The sequence below is a fragment of the Ambystoma mexicanum genome, chromosome 5p (genome assembly GCF_040938575.1).
Source record: "Ambystoma mexicanum isolate Mex_15411 chromosome 5p, UKY_AmexF1_1, whole genome shotgun sequence".
NCBI classification, from domain to species: Eukaryota; Metazoa; Chordata; class Amphibia; order Caudata; family Ambystomatidae; genus Ambystoma; species Ambystoma mexicanum.
Genome location: NC_090930.1, coordinates 106,603,857 through 106,617,513, shown reverse-complemented (window position 1 = coordinate 106,617,513; position 13,657 = coordinate 106,603,857). Strand labels below are relative to the sequence as shown.

The window sequence follows — 13,657 nt, the reverse complement described above, 5'->3', positions numbered from 1 at the left end:
GGCGACTCTGCCTTCCAAGTCCCAGAGACCTGCTTTTTATGCAGTTTTCCCCCATTCACACAGCCTGCCTGTCAATCACACAGCAAGGTGGCTGTCCTGACGGGACAGTCACCACAGCCAATCTTACAGAGTGCAATATGGGTCGCCAAGGAGACCCTGTGCAGGGCGTCTCAAACCCCTCCCTCACATCCTGTCCCCCTCAGACATTCAGGTGCCTACGGAGGGCTTATGTGCACGAGAAAGACCTTAACAAAAAGAAATGGCAAATAAACCCAGCCAGAACCAAAATAAAATAAAAGGGGTCCAGCGGATTAAAGTTCGAGGCTACTAACTTAGCCTAAAACAGTACCAAGGCTATTTTCATAGACCACGGTAGGGAAAAAATGGTAGATATCACTGCCACCACCCAAATCTTAAAGAAAGGGGAAAGAAATAATGTTCTACGAGAAACAGGCAAAAAGGGATAACTAGTAACCCTTTCCAGTACTCTATGGAAACTAGTTTGTACTGGGTCTGTGGATGTAAAAAGACTAATAAAGTCAATGGCAACTTTACATGTTCTGGGAGACAGTAGTCAGTCCCAGAAAATGGAGTTTAGAGTGGGAAGTCTGAAAAAGACAACCCCGTGTCACTGCACTAAAGGTGCTGTGGGACACACAGTAAAAAGATGATGCCTGTTGATTAGGTGAGGCTCCACAGTCTATGAACACAAAAATGTACAACACATAGCCAAAAAACACATGTAAGAGTGGGAAAACAGGCTCACCCTCCTACCAATAAGTCCTAGAAATCCAGCAAAGCTGCTGAGGGACTCAGTAGGTAAGGTAAATTAGCCATTCTGGAGAATTCTCCATAACACCACCCGCCCTGCCCCCTTTTTTTGCTTCTCCTTTTCCTTCCTTCCTTGAGGATTTTTCTATTTCGCATTTGACATTTAATGGGCCTGTTATACCCTGGCTCTGTTTTGAATTAGTAGCCTGTTAAGTATAAGTTGTTGATGTTCTTTCTGAAAATTCAATAAATAATAATAAAAAAAAAAAAAATATGTATATGTATATGTATATATGTATATATGTATATGTATATGTAATAGCAGCCAACTGGCCAAGAGAAAGAGAGCCTAAACCCAGGAGGGAAAGAGCGGAAACACACTGCTAGCCAATCCTGTAAATAGGTTTTTCCGCCAATCAGTAGCTAACAGGATGAGGAACAGTCTGGCAGTAAAAGCAGAGCCAGATCAGAACTTGTCTCAGTTAGGGACAGGTTCCCTGTTCTTCTCTCCAGTCGCTGCTGCATGAAGAGGAGCTGTATCCCGAAGGAGGAGTTGCTGCCAGAGTGAAGGAGTCTGGATTACCCTGGAGCATTGCTTGCCTACCTGAAGAGCCTGGAGGAAAATTATTGGCCCAGGGGGAAGATGGAGAGTACCCCCGCATTCCCACCTAAGCCAGAAAGGGTGGAAGAGTTGACCTGCCTGAGGAGCCTAAGAAGAGGCTGAGGAAGCTGATTGACCTAGGGGGAAGGAGAGAACCCCTACAGCCAGAAAGGTGAACGAGCTGACTGGCCTAAAAAGCTTGGGAAGTGGCTAAGGAGAGAAACCCTTCTAGGATCCTTGTAGGGAGAGACCAGGACAGAAGCAGGACTCTTGAGTAGGGAGGGAGGGGCTAAAGCAAAGATCGCTTGAAGAGGAGAGCGGCAACAATCCAGGTCCCCTGAGGACGTGAGGGGCAAAAGAAGAAAAAGAAAAGGAAGGTAAAGAAGATGGACTCCTGAAGGAAAGCACAGTCATGCAGAGAGACTGAGGGTTGAACCACTTGAAGGACCTCAAGTGAGAACCAAAGCCCATGACCCAGCTGATCCCATTGCTTAAGACTTCCTGAACCTAGAAGGCAACTACAGGTCCCAGTTTGATTGCTTCCTGTAAGCAGCCCTGTTGTTTCTCTATCTGAGAAAACCGCAAGAGAAAACCTCTTTTCATTTGTTGGACTTTTGTTATTTAGGGAAGGACTTTACGTAAGTTATTCTACCCTGAATACTTTTCACCCACTTTTCACAGTTTAGGAAATTATTATAACCCTTTGTGTATAGTACTCAGCTTGTTTGTATTGATTTAACATCTGCACCCAGCTGCAGTCTCTGCTCGGTGCCCTGTGAAGATGCTCAATATATCAAATCAAATCGAGGGAAGGACTTTCAGTTTATATTCTTCATTGCACCATTTGATTGAGCTATTTTGGCAACTCACTTTCAAGGAACTTTTGAATCAGGACACCTTTATTTTAAGTTAAACGATTAGTTGTGACAGGCAAGTTTACTACAGGGGTTTAAATACTTTGAGGCACATTTTTTACTTCGTAGGTGAAGTACACCTTCAGTTTGCGTTATTCACAGAGGGATGGACTTTTAAATCACTTACGTTTGAACACTTTGCTTTATTCTCAAACCCTGTTTTTTACACTTGCCTAGTACGGTATTTTTTTAAAAGACCCAAAGTCTGAGTCACTTCTGCTCGCCATGTCGTCACACTCATCACAGTAGCTATTGCGCCACTAATGTATCCTTTTAAGTCCTGATGTTGCCAATTTTCTGGGCCTTTCCTTTATTTGGAGAAACCACAAGGCAGTCCTAAAGTGGCCATAGAGCAATCATGGGCTCACTCAGAGACTAGCCTTGCACCCTCTATACTGGTCTAGACAGACCAATCAATACACACACATTGTGTGGGTGGACCTGGGCGTTTTGTAAAGCCAGCCAGATTGGCTGAGCATCAAACCCTTTGTTTGAGTGCCCTCTTGTGTGATAGGAGGGCTGGTTTAGGTAAGCCCATGATTGTTTGATTGTTTCGGGTTATTTTGGGGAGACCTTAATCCTGCCTCAATTCTGTTGGATCCGTCCTGGGATACTGCTGGTATATGTGCCTTCTGTAGCTTTTTGCCACATAGCTGCTCTTCCTGCAATGTTAAGACCTGGACTGATAATATTAGGTGGATCCTTTGTCCTTCCATGGGGTCTGTTTTTTGTTTTTGACAGCTGGACATGCTTCCTGAAATCGCTCTCCTCTTGGCACTCCACATTGGATGGGATCCTAGAACGTGGTCTGGGCTATTTGTCCGCTGTGTTCCAATTTTACCAACTTGGTAGTGCGCTTTGCTGTAGGAAGCTGTTGTTGTGTTGCATTGGCCATCCTGAATTGCCTCCACTTTTTCTTTGTTGTGGGACTGTTTATTGCCGGCTAACTGGTCCTCTTTGCCCATCAAGCCATCAGGATCTGCCTGGCCGGGTTCTTCTGGAGCAAATCTTTCCATTGTTTTCTCTCTTGGCTGTTGGGCCGCATAACCAAGGAAGGTTGGATATTCTTCCTTTGGGATGTCTGGTTCGTCATTTGTATGGGTCTAAGTTCCTGGGTGACTGGTCCTGTAAATTTCCCAGCAAAAGAACATCATGTACTCACTGGGTTGTTTTGCTGTTCCTGTGCTGTCTTTTTGGGAATCACATCCGTGAGTACTTACAGCTGTGTGCTGGTTACTAGGTTATTCAAGATATTTACCCTCCGCGATCCCAGTGGTCAAAGGTTTCTCAAGTCCCCAAAAAAAAAAGCTATGTTTTGACATTCACTTGCATTAAACCAAATCCTGCTCTGCTTCCTTTTCTCCTGGGGTTGCTGGATCTTGAACCTGAGACTTGAACTCTTCTCCTCTAGCATCTCCTAGAGTAAGTTGCTGCCTTATTCTCATCTATGGGAGACTTACCTACCTTTTCCCCGTAACCGCATCCGTACATTCCTTTCTATGTAAATAGCTGGCTACTGTGATACACTTATGGTTACATTTGTGTCTTTGTATTTCTAGGAGTGTAGTGTGACCTTATTGACCTAATGAGATTGGTACTATTAGTGTAATGGTCTTCTGACATTTAAGGGTCTTGGGGATGATGTTCTAGAGAATGAACTCCTTTCTATGCCAGGTGTTATTTAGTGTACGGTGTGCATTTGTGTCATGTATGTTACTATGTACTAGAGTATTAGGAATTGGTATGCTTGTGTTCTGTGTTGGTTTATTGGGTGGGTCCTGATCATGACTGTTTTAATGTATGCTTTAATTTCTACAGTTCCCTTTTGTTACCACCATTAACCTTGTATTGTTTATCACCAGGTAGTGGACAACACTTACAATGTATGAGTTGATAGGCTGTATTTTATCATTACTGTGTTTATGCATATACTCTGCCATTATTCTCTTATTTGTACCCCAAAGTGCATGTTTTACCCAATACAAATTCGTTGTAGTTTTTATAATAAAGTATATATTTCATTATACCCAGTGTTCTTTTGGTGTAACTGTGGGGATGAACTGTACTTTAATAACTGCCTTCTTCCCTCCCGCAGCTACTACCATAGAGCAGCCCAGTCTTTCCGGTTGGTTGGAACCCTGTTTTGTCGTGGGGTAGATGGTTTCACATCCCTACAACGGGCTGTGGAAAAATATCCCTAAACGCATTGATGGACATTAATTTAGTAGCTTTCTTAGTGAGGATTAAATCCACCTGATAGATCAGTGAATGCAGTCGCTTTCGGCCAAGTACGCATCCCGTTTTTCACATGATAATTTAGTTACTCACCCAGCTTTCTTGCCTAAGGTGATATCTGATTTCCATATCTACCAATACATTTGTTTACCTACCTCTTTTTCCATGCATTTCTTCAGAGGCAGAAAGCGTGCTTCATTGCCTGAATGCAAGGTTAGCTTTAATGTTTTATCTAAATAGGATATCTCAGTTCAGAAATGTGGACAAGCTTTTTGTTAATTACGGATCTTCTGGGCAAGCCAAATAGGCGTTCAAAACCACAAGATCTGATATTGTAGATTCCTACAGTAATAGGGCAAGAATCCTCCTGAAGGTCTGCATTCCCACTCGGGTGATGCTAAGGCAGTCTTGGTCACCTTTTAGGAAAATGTTCCCATTGACGAGATCTGTAGTGTGGCCACATGGGCACCCACATCATATTTCTGTAGTCATTATTCCATGGACCTTCGCTACAGTGTTGATGCAAGGTTCAGGCAACGTGTTACAAAACCTTTTCAGGCAAAAACCATCCTCCAGTTTATCCCATTGCTATATAAATCTCATGTCAGTATGGTGGGAAGGGGACGTGAATTTGGAGTATGTAAACTTTGCTTACTGTAGTGTCTACTAGTCCTACCTACCTACCTAGTCCATACTCCCTTTCCTCCATACATAGCCCCACCATCTCCTCTCTACTAGTTACTTGTCTCGGCCTAGGCGTTCGTAGCGCACTGGCGTGTGTAGCATTGTGTGAGCATGGAGGGATGGAACTATGCTCCTCATGGTCTCTGCTGTTTTTTAAATTAAGGAGTTTTGTTTTGCTGTGAAAGTCTCTGGTAACATCCCATGTAGGGACATTGCCATGAGTATGGAGGAAAGGGGATTATGGACTAGGAGTATAGTAGGCCATAATAGTGGGTAACATTTAGATTCTTCATCATGCATATGTGCCCCAGATTAATTGCCTACCCTCTTGAACTCTTTGGGGCTTGGGGAGTTTGGTTATTCAATCTGTCTGGAATCTGTGCAACCAGGGCATGTTTTAGTAAAAACATCCCATAGGCTATCGGTTCAGAATTGAAATTTTAAAATGTTTGTTTTTCCAGTGTCGAGCTTGCTAAACAGACTTTAATGTTAGAAATCATTATAGGAAAGCCCTAGCTGGAAAGCTATTGTAACAGGTATGTTACTGTAACAATAGTTCTACAGTGAGGACCCACTCATGGGGCCATACCAATACGCCTCAATAAGTTTCATTACAATCTCTGCTATCTAATGGAGCCATGACTATACTGCCATATGCCGATCATTACCTGCACTAGATTAACAGTTTGTCTACTACCCTATAGGCTTCAAACTGCCCATTATGCATGCAATAGTAGATTGATAAATCTTTGCATGATCTTTTATCACAGAGAAAATAAAGCTCTGTGGAAAGAAGTTTCAGTACTCCGGAGGAAGCACAATCAACAGCAGGAACTGTTATCAAAGGTAAGATATGCATTGTTTGTTTTTCAGGGTCTTTAATAACACTGTATGCTGAATGTCTGCTTGTTTACAAAATGGGCTGCTTCATAGTACGGGGGACATTGTTATTACATAAACCGAAAGGTGGCTTGTTATATTAAATTAGGTGTTTTGTATAGTTGAGATTCGATGTGTTCAATATCGTCCAGCACACAATATACAAACTGTGCCGCAAATTACATCCTGTGTGGGCTTGCTCCCACAGATATACCCCAACCCATTGCACACTGAAAGTAAAATAAACTCTATTGGTCCACCCTATCCATGGTAGGGCACTAAGAACAAACCACAATGCACATGTGCAAGGGTTTATTCATATGAAACATGTTGCATGGTTTTGTTCTGCCAAGTGAGAACTTACTGTCTCCAAGAATAATCCCAGTGCTTACTGAACATACCGTGCTGAGTTGAGCATATATATATGCTATGCTTCATAACCACATCATTGCTAGTGCACAGCATGGGACGCTCCGCTTTCACAATCGATCGCAGCATTGTGAGTTGGATGAGAACCCAACTTTTAAAAACGTTCTTACTGTATGTAAACTATTATGACCTAAAATGGACAACTAATGTTCCACAAGCATACAAGCTAACATGGCCGATAACAACCAGGACTGGACTAAGACCGGGGCATGTTGGCATAAATGCATAAATAAAGGAAAACAATGTTTTGAAGAGTTGTACAAACTAATTTCCATCTTGGACAAGAAAAAAAGAATTGGACTTGGAAGAAAATAGAGTATCCATGATAGCTGTGTTTGAACCCCTCCATGAGTGCAATTTATTTTCTCAGTTTGTAGAATGCAAAGTAACCACCTGTCAAGTGACTGCGAATATGCCAAGCAATCATTGAATACTCGGACCATTTGTTGCTGTGGCAGCAGCTTTTCCTGAGACATTCATTAACCAAAATGCAATGGGTAGCAGCAGTGATTTCATATGCCTCGTAACCTCACATGATGTGACACAATTTCCATTTGACCTGACATACAGGAAGTGACATTGCATGACCACGATGGCAACACAGAGTAACATCACGGATGTTTCAATACTGTGAGACGTTTAAGGTCGTGACCCTGTCAGAAGGAAGAAGGGACACCTCTCAATCTGGGGTAGGCAGTTTACCAGGTAATTGCCAGAGCATGTCATTCCCCAGGGGCAGTGAGGGAGAGTTGAGGGGGATCTCATTCCCTGTGTTCACTGTTGTATGAGACTCATGGTATCACATTCTCTTCCGCAATACCACCAGCCTATGTCCTTGTCAGTGTCCCATGTCTCTTTTTCATGACTGCTTTTCCCAGAAGCCGTCATGAAATGGCAGAACCCACCCAGACCGGAGCCTACCAGAGCAAATTAACTGCCAATGTAAGCTATGTCATAAACCCAACAGGTTGCACTGTTACAAAGACTCCAGCTCATAACCAGCAGACAGGACGATGTTCAAGAAAGATGAAACAATCTTATTGGATTTGGCATGCAAATGCAGCACCAACTGTTTTATGTGGCAGCAGCAGGACACATGCCAGAGTTTGAAAAGGGTAGGGGGCTAATTAGACTATTTAATGTTGTCAAAGAGTAAACCCAGCCCTTCCAAGTAAAGTGCTGGAACGATTGGCCCAACAGAACAGGAGGCCAATGTGAAGCCAAGGGAGGCAGGAAGCATGGACGGTTGGGCTATAAAAGGCCATGGAACCCAGGCATGGATGAGAAGTGTTCAGATGAGGTGGGGAGTGCAGTTGGTGGACAGGAGACCAGACAGTTGAGAGCAAACAGTGGAGGAGAGTGCTGAAGAGACTATGGCAGTAGTGTGAGAGTGAAGGTGAAGGGATTGTGGTAGAGCGAAAGAGAGGGGTTCCAATTGAGTTTAGTGTATTGAAGTGTGTCTGAGAAAGAGAGCTAGTGTGAGATGAAGGGTAGGGGGTTAGAGAGTAAGTGAGTGGAGTCTGAATAACAGTGAAAGTGAAGGTAGTAGTAGTGATGAGGGTGGAGTGTAGAGAAAGGAAGGTTATAGGAAGAGTGTGGAAAGATCAGGACACAGGAGGAGTATACAGGGTGTTAAGACCAGCGTGTTGAGGGAGAGAGGTGAGACAAGGGTGAGATGAGAGAGACATAGATGTGGAGAGTGAGAAGAGGTTAGAGGGTCAAAGGAGTGGAGATAGATGTAGATTGGGGAGTTAGACGAGAGGAGGAGCAGAGTTAGATGAAGAGAGGAAGATTAGTAAGATCGAGAGGGAGGAGAGTCAAGGTACAAAAAAGAGGGAGGGGTTTTGATGGGAAGAAAGAAGAGAGTGGAGAGAGTCTTTGGAGCTGGGCATCAAAAGGATTTGGAGAATTAAGTCCTAAAGGGAGATAATCAGAGAATGACACTGCCTTTAGGTTATCCACATCAAACGAAGCAAGTAGGGGTTACCATTCAGTAGTGCAAGGGGTTAGAGACACCTGAGCTAGGGTGGAGGAAGCTTTTGGGAAGTTTGAGAGAGGCATAGCGACTCACTCCTCCTTCCATCTCACTCGCAAACCTTCTCAACCCTGGCTTTCCCCTCACCCTCTGTCCATGCGCTGTCTCCTCCTTCGCCTCGAGCGACGTTGGCTCAAATTCCCCTCTCTAATCAAACCTCCTATTTCTCCTACCACTCTCTTTATGACTCCTGCCTTAGCTCGGCTAAACGTTCCTACTATTCTAACCTTCTCCACTCCTAAGCCTCTCATCCTCGCCGTATCTTTCAAACCCTCTCGTCTTCTCTCCCCGCCTACCCCTGACCCTTCAGCTACGTCTCCCCTCTCTTCTTATGACTTCTTCTCTTCCAAAATGATCTCTCTTTGCCAAAACATTAATTGTTCACTGTCCCATTCCCCTCCTCCCCCTTCCCTCCACTCCCCTTCAGCTTGCATGTCTGACCTCTCTCCTGTCACTCCTTCCAACGTCTCCCTCCTTCTGTCCAAATCTCATCCTACTGCTGCCCCTTCAGATCCTCTCCTCACCCTCCTTATTCCGAAGATTTACTCTCTTCTCATTCCTTCCTTAACCTCCTTCTTCAATATCTGTCTCTCTTCTGCCACCTTCCCTTCCGCCTCCAAGCACTCTACCATTATCCCTATTCTGAAGAAACCTTCTGCTAAACCCCTTCTTGCTTCCAAACTCCGTCCAATCTCACTTCTACCATTCCTCTCTAAAATACTCGAACGCCTAGTCTATTCTCAGCTCTCAGCTTTTGTCACTAACCTTTCTCTTTTTTCCCCCTCCCAATCTGGCTTCCGCCCTAAACACTCCTCTGAGACCGCTCTCATTTATGTTCTCAACTCTCTCCTCACTGCTCGCTACTCTAATCAATCCTCTGTCCTCATCCGCCATGACCTCTCTGCTGCCTTTTATACCGTTGATCACCCCTTACTTCTCAATACTCTTTCCTCCTTTGGTTTCAAAGGCTCAGTACATCCTCTACCCTCCCCTTGGATTATTAATCCAAAGGGGGGTAGAGGATGTACCCCAAGGCTCTGTTCTCAGCCCTTTTCTATTCTCTTTACACCTCCCTTTTGCCCCTATCCTCTCTTCCTTCGGAATTGCTCACCATTTCTAAGCCAACGACACCCAACTCTTCCTTTCCTTCTCTTCCTTTACTCCTGACCTCCAACTTAATATCTCTTCCTGTCTTACTGCCATTAAAAACTGGATGTCATCCCACTTTCTCTCAACACTGATAAGACTGAAATCTTATTCTTTCCCTCCAACACTCTTTACCCTCCATCTCCCCCTCCTTTTATTCACTTTCCCCCCCTCTAATCTTCCTATCTCTCCCCATGCTTGCAATCTAGGCATTCACTTTGACTCCTCCCTCTCCTTTACCCACCATATTTCCCTTACCTCTCGCGCCTGTCGCTACCACCTTTTCAATATTCGTATTCACCTTCCATGCCACTAAACTTTTAATCTCCTCCCTCATCTTCTGTCGTCTTTTCTATTGTTCTTCTCTCCTCTTTGGACTCCCTGCTTCTTATCTTGCCCCCCTCAAACCCTTCTACCACTCTGCTATCCGTACCCTCTGTCTTCATGCTCTTCATGACTCCATTTCCTCTTAGCTTTCTTACCTTGGCTGGCTTCCCTTCCACTCCCAACTTAAATTCCACTTCCTCTGTCTTGTCTTTAAATTCCTTCATGATCTTGCTCCCCCTTATCTCTTCTCTCACTTATCCTACACCCCTTCCCGCTCCCTCCGATCTGCTGATCTCTTCCTACTCACTGTTCCCCCGTCCCCATGTGCCTCTTCTCGTTTCTGCACCATTCAGCTCCTTGCCCCCTACACTGGAACTCCTTACCTCTTTCTACCTGCTCCATCCCCACCTTCTCCTCCTTCTGTGCTTGAAATCTCTTCTTCATTCCCCACCCTGACACCCTTATCCCTCCTTTCACCTCCCTCTCTCTCCTTCCCTCATGTCTTCCCCTTCTTTCCTCCCCCTACCTGCTCCTTTCCTCCTGCGCTTCCTCACCTCCTCTTGCATCCTCTTTATATTCCCCATGCTGTCCCCCTCCTCCTTCCCCTTCTTTACCCCCTCCTTTTCTCTTTTATCATCATAGGCAAATTGTTCTACATACTTTTTTATTGGTTTGATTCATAATGTGTAAACTATTTCTACTGTTGTTATCTTCTATGTATCTTGTTATAATGTGAAGCACTTTGGCGTAAAGCGCTATATAAACATAATCAATACAAATACAAATACAGATTACCCTAAGGCCTTCAATATATTTACTGTTGAAATCAAATACAAACCTTAAAAAAACTATTACTTACTCTCTGTTTGTGAGGCCATTTGTGACAGTACCTACAATAAGTGTTGATTAGTAACAGAAATAGCTAATGCAGCAGTTAACTAGTTAGAGTGCTGTCTAGATATGCTATGGGGCAATCATGAAATGCTAGGGGAATACCCAGCATATTCTAGATGAGGCATTCTTTTTTCATATTCCAGTATACCCTCATATGGTTAGTTAGTGCCTTCCTAGGCCGGACACTGCCAAACATCCAATGTATTATTCTAATATGTAAGGTACAGCTTCATATGTGCAGTTACTGCCATTACAGGTAATGGCCCGTAGTCAGACTCTCTCCAGACCCAAAAGCTTCCCAGAAACTTGTGACGTTCACTGTTTCAAGTTGGAACCCAGCCAATCACAATATGGTATTTGACAAAAACTTTCACTGGGCTCCATGAGTCAAAGGCCTAACCCATGACTGGTTTTGCCTCCTCCTTATCTGTCTTCTAGAGGCACAAACTTGATATGTGGATGATTGCACCACCACTGATTTTGCAGGGGATCCCCTCCCGCCTTCCTGAGAATACTCTAACAAGGGTGGCTGTGCATCTTGTCTTGGATTTTTTTCTCTTTGCATTCTCTTTACTTAACCCCGCCTCACTTAACAGTTTGCCATTCAAAGCGAGGGGATTCAACATCTAATGTATGCATCTCGGAAGAAATTACAAATCGGGTACACCGACGGGCACAGATGAGGAAACCAGGAATTCCAGGAGGGGCTATTTCAACTGTTATTCAAACGCTTCATTTCATCCCTGCCTGAGAAGTGTCGAAGACCATGAAAGCTTGCAAATAAATGACTTTGTTAGCCTAATTAGTATTGACTTATTGTTTCCTTTTTGGATCAACTCTATTCTACCCCTGTCTAACACGATACAAGCAATGCCTCTACAAGGGGGTAAAAGCCGGTTTTCTTTATTATTGGCATTAAAGTGATGCTTGTAATTCTGTTTCTGAAAGTGGGATCTGCTAATCTGATTCCAATCTGATAATGTTCCATGCCAAAAAGTATGGCCATCTCTTGACATCCCCAGTGGCTCAGTAGAACTGGAAGCAGGACAGGTTCAAAGGTTGCAGCTGTCTGCTGTGTTCCAGCAGGCAGCGGTGGGTTTTAACCATCTGCACCTCTGGGTCATAATTGTGCACCCTTACAGCCTGCTGTAGCTATTTAAATCTAAATATAAGCCATGGCTAGTTGTGACATGAGGGCTACTGAAGTTACACAATTATACAGTCATAAGCATTGGATGTCATATTAATGCCAGCTTAGTGAGCAGTGACTCATTGATGACAGGGGTGGGTGTGTGGTAGCAGTGTGGCCTCGGTGTACCCTCAACAACCATGTGGGACGCAACCCAGAAAGCCTCTATTTTGACCCAGTGAGGAGGGTTGACACCTTCCTCCATCGAACTGGAACCGTCCCCGGGAGGATTCCTGGTAACCCGTGCTTCAAAGACAGTCCTGTTAATAGAATGCCACTTCACACCAGGGTGTCGAAGACCTTTTGAAGTAGGCAGACAGAGGAAGGGGGGGAGGAGCTAGAGTAGACAAAAGAGAGGTTCAGACCACTGTGAGGTCTGCTTAGGCTCCCCAAATTTCCTTCCCCCCCACCCCCTCCGACTTTATGCAGACAAGGCCTTTGAAATGTAGGCTTGCTGTGGACCAATCTACTGCAGTATCTTTCCTATATAAGGTTGGAAACCCTAATCTTATTAGATTACATAAAGAACCTTCTGATTGAGTGACTGACTTATATCCCCTGCCCTGAATCTTAAATATTGCTCATCAATTTCGGTTTTGTCCTTTTACCTCTGCACTGTCTGTTTGGCACTTTGGTATTGCACTTGCTTTAACGCACAATACAATATTAAATAAATACATTAATCTATGGACTACTGAAGAAGGAGGAATGTAACCTGGTTGCAAATACATCCAGCTCTAAAGTCCACTAACAGAGACGTGGAGACAAGAGACTTCCAATTAATAGGCAAGCTCCTATCCCCAACCATCCCAGGTGCCTCTTTGGGGTGAGCTGCTGGTTTGACCAAGAACTTACCTGCTACCTTAAGACTGGGATCATGTTACTGCTCACTGGAAGTAGCAGTTCCTGCAGGTGCTCTCTGGAACAAGGGCTACCCTTGCCCCGGAAGACCCTGGTCAGGGCCTCCTAGCATTCTAGAAGTCAAGGTTCCACCCTGGACCTGTTTCCCACCCGGACACTTGTGAGGTACCCAAACCTGGACATTGCCTGCCTGTCATGCTGTTACTGTTTGTTCTACACTGTTTTGAACCCACTCAACTAGCCAACCTGATGCTGCCTCGTGTAGATCATGAAAGCTTGGCTGAATGCTGTTTAGCCCTTAGAAAAGTAACAAAGGGCATTTGAAGTGGTCCTTTTTGCCCCGGCATGCCTTAAAGGGCTTTAGTGGCTTGAAAGACCCCACACCCTACCTTTTTTAAAGACCTCTTCATTGAACTTGAATATTTGCTGCTGAAATTCTTGCCTGCCCACTATCTCCAAACACTGATTTCCCCTTTATTCTAAGGTCTGCATTCTGTGCTTTCCTTCACAGTGTTTTTATTAATTGTGTGTATTAATGTTTTGTATTCAATTAGAAACTTGATTGGATATTTATTTATTTTTGGTACCACAGTGCTATTGCTGTTTTGGATACTTCTGTGTTAGCTGTGCCCCTTCTGGATGGACTGCACTAACTTAAAAGGTGAAGGAGGTTTAATATTCAGGTTGTCTTT

The 13,657-nt window shown here is 44.2% G+C and overlaps 1 protein-coding gene across 3 annotated transcripts in view; it reads left to right on the top strand.

Annotated features, from left to right (window-relative positions):
* The window catches only part of LOC138480767 (heat shock factor protein 3-like), a 417,702-nt gene that overhangs the window by 138,931 nt on the left and 265,114 nt on the right, over window positions 1-13,657 (top strand). For all 3 annotated transcript variants that reach the window (XM_069612513.1, XM_069612512.1, XM_069612511.1), the window contains exon 5: window positions 5,976-6,051. In XM_069612513.1, the coding sequence (XP_069468614.1) occupies window positions 5,976-6,051 (76 nt within the window). The remainder of the gene's footprint in view (window positions 1-5,975; window positions 6,052-13,657) is intronic.